The sequence below is a fragment of the Staurois parvus genome, unplaced genomic scaffold (assembly GCF_062004578.1).
Source record: "Staurois parvus isolate SC_StPar_1 unplaced genomic scaffold, SC_StPar_1.0 ptg000059l, whole genome shotgun sequence".
Classification (NCBI taxonomy): Eukaryota; Metazoa; Chordata; class Amphibia; order Anura; family Ranidae; genus Staurois; species Staurois parvus.
In genome coordinates, this window is record NW_028317855.1 from 16,825,230 (window position 1) to 16,830,056 (window position 4,827).

Below are 4,827 nucleotides of genomic sequence, written 5' to 3' on the forward strand. Positions count from 1 at the left end.
TATTGCTGAAGAATTAGGCTCCACCGAAGTACAGTAGTTTGCCATTCTCCCCAGCAACACAATTTAACCAGCTCATAGGATTGTGATCAGTGATCACTGTGAAGTGCCGCCCATAAAGGTACATTTGCAACTTTTGGAGAGCCCACATGATCGCAAGACACTCCTTTTCAATCGTGGCATATGCTACCTCCCTGGGAAGCAGCTTCCAGCTCAGGTAGAGGATGGATGTTCCTCTCCTGCACCATCCACCTGGCTCAGGACTGCACCCAATCCATATGCAGAGGCATCCGTCTGCACCAGGAAACTGTGGGTGAAGTCTGGAGCCTGTAGCACAGGGGCGCTGGCCAGCGCCTCCTTCAAGGCCTTCTCACAATCGGGTGTCCAAGACACCACCTTGGGTAGTGTCTTCTTGGTCAGGTCAGTCAAAGGTTTCGCCAGGCTACTATAGTTACATACAAACTTCCTATAGTAACCGGTTGTCCCCAGGAATGACATGACCTGTTTTTTGGTTTGCAGGGTAGGCCAGGCCAGGTTGGCCTCCACCTTCCCTGTTTCGGGCCTCAGGGTGCCTCCTCCTACCTGGTGTCCCAAATACTGGACATCTTTCATGCTTATCTGACACTTACGGGGTTTGACAGTCAGATTGGCGGCTGTCAGTTTGTCCAGAACCTGTGAAAGATGCACTAGATGTTCTTCCCAGGTGGGGCTGAACACGGTGATGTCGTCCAGGTAGGCAACTGCAAATGGTTCCAGCCCCTCCAAGTTAATTCATGACTCTCCTGGAAGGTAGCTGGGGCATTCTTCATCCCAAAGGGCATGACTGTGAATTCGAACAAGCCGAATGGGGTGTTGAAGGGAGACTTTTCCCGGGCCTCAGGTGCCAGAGGAATTTGCCAGTACCCCCTGCTCAGATTCATGATTGTGATATAGCGGACAGCCGCCAGCCTATCCAACAATTCATCGATCCGTGGCATGGGGTAGGCATCTGCAGTGGTGATGGCGTCCAATTTCCGGTAGTCCACACAGAACCTGGTCGTCTGGTCCTTTTTGGGGACCAAGACTACAGGGGATGCCCAGGCACTGTGGGACTTCTGAATCACCCCCAACTGCAGCATTTCCTCAACCTCCTTTTTCATATCAGCCAGCACCTCCAAAGAAATGCGGTAGGCTGATTGTTTAACAGGAGGATGGGCCCCTGTGTCCACTTTGTGGGCAGCGAGGTGTGCTCTTCCAGTCTTCCCAATAAACCTACTCCCATATACTGCCAGCACTCTCTCCAGCCAAGGTACCTGAGAGAGTGCTGGCAGTATATGGGAGTAGGTTTATTGGGAAGACTGGAAGAGCACACCTCGCTGCCCACAAAGTGGACACAGGGGCCCATCCTCCTGTTAAACAATCAGCCTACCGCATTTCTTTGGAGGTGCTGGCTGATATGAAAAAGGAGGTTGAGGAAATGCTGCAGTTGGGGGTGATGCTGCAGCTTTGGGGGTAAGGTGGGGGTTGATCGGGAGGGCTGAATCTACTTCCCTAATGTCAGCGTGTAGGTCTAGGAGGGGGTCAGCCTCCTGGCTGCAGACTGGCATGACATAGGCCGTACGCTCATGGTGGGCTTTGATCATGTTAACATGGAAGGCCTTCTACCGCCTGCTCCCTTCCCCCAACCTGTCCAGATAGGTAACATTGTTCAGGCGCTGGGTGATGGAGTACGGGCCATCCCAGGCAGCCTGAAGTTTGTTCTGCCACAAGGGGAGCAGAACATACACCTGCTGACCAACGTTGTATGTCCACTCCCTGGCATTGCGGTCATACCAACGCTTCTGCCTGGTCTGGGCCTGGGCCATATTTTCCCGTACCATCCCCACCAGCGTCTCCATTTTATCCCTGAATTTTATCACGTAATCCACCACAGAGACCTCAGGGTCAACAATTTTGCCCTCCCAGGTCTCACGGATTAGGTCCAGAGGCCCTCTCACCCTCCGCCCATACAGAAGTTCAAAGGGCGAAAACCCGGTGGACTCCTGAGGCACCTCTCTGTAAGCGAATAGCAGATGAGGCAGATATCATTCCCAGTCCTTTCCTTGGGATTCCACAAAGGTGCGCAACATTTGTTTCAAGGTGCCAACATTCGCACAAGCCATTTGTGGATGGTAAGGACTGGCCATGATGTGTGTCATCTGTATCTTCTGACAGAGAACTTTCATCAGGTCTGACACAAACTGGGGTCCTTGATCGCTAATGAACTCGGCTGGAAACCCCACTCTGGTGAAGATCCTCAGCAGAGTATCCGTAACCTTGTCCGCCTGGAGGGAGGAGAGAGCCACAGCTTTGGGATACCGGGCGGCATAGTCAACCACTGTCAGGATATAACTTTTGCCTGAGCTGCTAGGGATGGCTAGAGGCCCCATGATGTCTACTGCCACCCTCATCAATCACAGGCAGAAGTTGTAATGGGGCCCTGTGCACATCTCCTGCCTTGCCAACTCGCTGGCAGGTAACACAGGAACGACAGTAATCAGCTATGTCAGAGAGGATGGTAGGCCAGAAAAATTTGTGAACCAATCGGGCTCTGGTCTTAGTGATCCCGAGGTGCCCTGCTAAAGGAATTTCATGAACTACTTTCAGCAGCTGTCCCCTAAATGGATTAGGCACAACAAGCTGTCTCCTACCAATGTCAGCCCCACTTCCCTCGGTGGGCAAGCCCTCCCTATACAGCCTTCTCTATTCCCAGTAGACCTTTTGTTTGTCTTTCTCTGCAGGTGGGCGATTAGCCAGACTTCTGAGCTGCTCCAGGGTCTGGTCTGTCTGCAGTGCTGCCTCAAAGGTGGAACCACAAGAGCCAGCGGTTCTATAGCAAACAATGACAGCTGCTGAGACTCGATGGAGGCAGAGTCCACTGTGTCAGAACAAGGGGAGGGGTCAGAGATATCCTCCTGCTGTTCCGAGACCAGAGCCTGTGTCTCAGCTGCCCTTGCAGCACTGCGGGTGACCACTAATATTGGTAATGCATCATTAGTATCATCATGACCATCATCATTGACAGTATCAACATTATCATCATCATTATCAACAGTTAAGTTTATAACATCAATGACACAGGAGTTCATTACCTCCCCCTTCAAGGGGTCTCCTCTCCTTCTCCAGGCACTGGAGAATTCTGCAACCCCACTCCACTCCCAACCTCCTCCCTCTGTCCATCCATAGGTTGCCCAGATATTACCCCAACATCTGCACACAGTACATTGGTATGGTCCAGAGAGTTCCAGGGGGGCATCTGGGGCATCCTTAGCAGGTGCATAGTAAGAGATAAGAGTGCCCAGATCAGCACCCAGTAGAACGGCTGTGGGGATTTCATCCGAGTCTCCCACCTCCCTCATCCCCCTCCCTGCACCCCAATCGATGAACACATAGGCACAGGGTATGCGGGAATGGGTTCCCGGCACTCCGATGAGGGTAAGGAACTTCTCTGGGATGATGTCCTTGTCCTCTATCACCTCTGGTCGAACTAAGGTGACTTCCACTCTGGTGTCACGGAAACCAGTTACGGTCCGGTTGCCGGCTATGACTGGCTGTAGGTTGGTGCTGGTTCCCCGAGGTTTACCACTGGCCAACAGCACGGAGGAAGAGTTGCAGGCCAGTTGGCCCGGTGATGTCATCTTCTTCTGCTCAGGACACTGCATCCTGAGATGTCCGGTTTTCCCACAGGTGAAACATCTGTGATTGTCAGTCAGGAATGGCTTGGCCCCAAGTGCTGCAGGTGTTGGGTGAGGGGGAGCTTGACTCACCGGCGTAGGAGGGGTTGCTATGGGCAATTTCCCTCTTTTCCAGCCATTTGGAGGAGCCTTGCGAGGGTCAGACACCCGCGTGTGGACATAGGTATCTGTCAGATCGGCTGCAGCTTTGGCAGATGCTGGCTCTCTTTCTAAGACAAACTGTCTGACGTATGCAGGGCAGATATGCAGGAGCTGATCTTGTATCATGAGATCCTCCAAAGACTTGTAGGAGTCAGCTTTCAGTCCTTTAGCCCACTGCCGGAATGTGGTGCGTAAGTGACTCGCCACATCCGTGTAAGATTCCCCAGGTCCCTTTTGCAAGGACCTAAACCACTTGCGGTACACTTCCGGGGTCATCTGGTACTTCCGGACGATGGCATCTTTTAAAGCTTCATAATCATTGTCCTGCCCCTCTGGCAATTCAACAAACGCATCCAGGGCCTTGCCTCGTAGCCCTGGTGTCAGGTACTGAGCCCATTGTGCTTGGGGCAGATGGTACTGATGGCAAGTTTTTTCAAATAACAGTAAATACATGTCAATGTCACTATCTTTTTCCATCACTGGAAATTTGGCTGCTGTGACCACGGCCAGAGAGGCGTCCCTATGCTCTAGGGATCCGAGGTTCTGAACCTGTCGCTGCTGCTGGAGCCTAACCATTTCCAGCTCGTGCCGACGATCAGCTTCTCTCTCAGCCTGGCATTCCCCTCTGGCAGCCTCTCTTTCAGCCTGGCATTCCTCTCTCTCAGCCTGGCATTCCGCAGCTTCTTTGTCAGCCTAGTGTTCAAGGAACCGCAGTTATGCCATAGGCTCCGTCTCCTTGATGCGTTCCATGGCTTCCTGCATCTGAGGAGAGTTTCTGCTGGCTACAGGCACTCCGGTGCTGGCCTGCTCGGGCGGTGGTGTGAAGTTAACATTCGGTGATACTCCAGTCTCTGTATGCCCATCCTGCGAGGCCGTCTTTGAGCCACTGGGATCGGAGGTAGCGGGAACCCCTTCATGGTCAAGTTCCCCCGAGTTCTGGTATGCTTGGCTATCATGCTCCTATAGGTCATTAATC

General features: G+C 52.7%; 1 protein-coding gene across 1 annotated transcript; it reads right to left on the reverse strand.

Annotated features, from left to right (window-relative positions):
- Window positions 1–1,637: 1,637 nt before the first annotated feature.
- Window positions 1,638–4,328, reverse strand: LOC149469832 (uncharacterized). The gene is made up of 2 exons (XM_089668526.1): window positions 2,734–4,328; window positions 1,638–2,031 (listed from the first exon to the last, which is right to left on the reverse strand). The coding sequence occupies exons 1-2, from the start codon at window positions 4,326–4,328 to the stop codon at window positions 1,638–1,640; spliced, it is 1,989 nt and encodes a 662-aa protein (XP_089524652.1).
- Window positions 4,329–4,827: the final 499 nt, after the last annotated feature.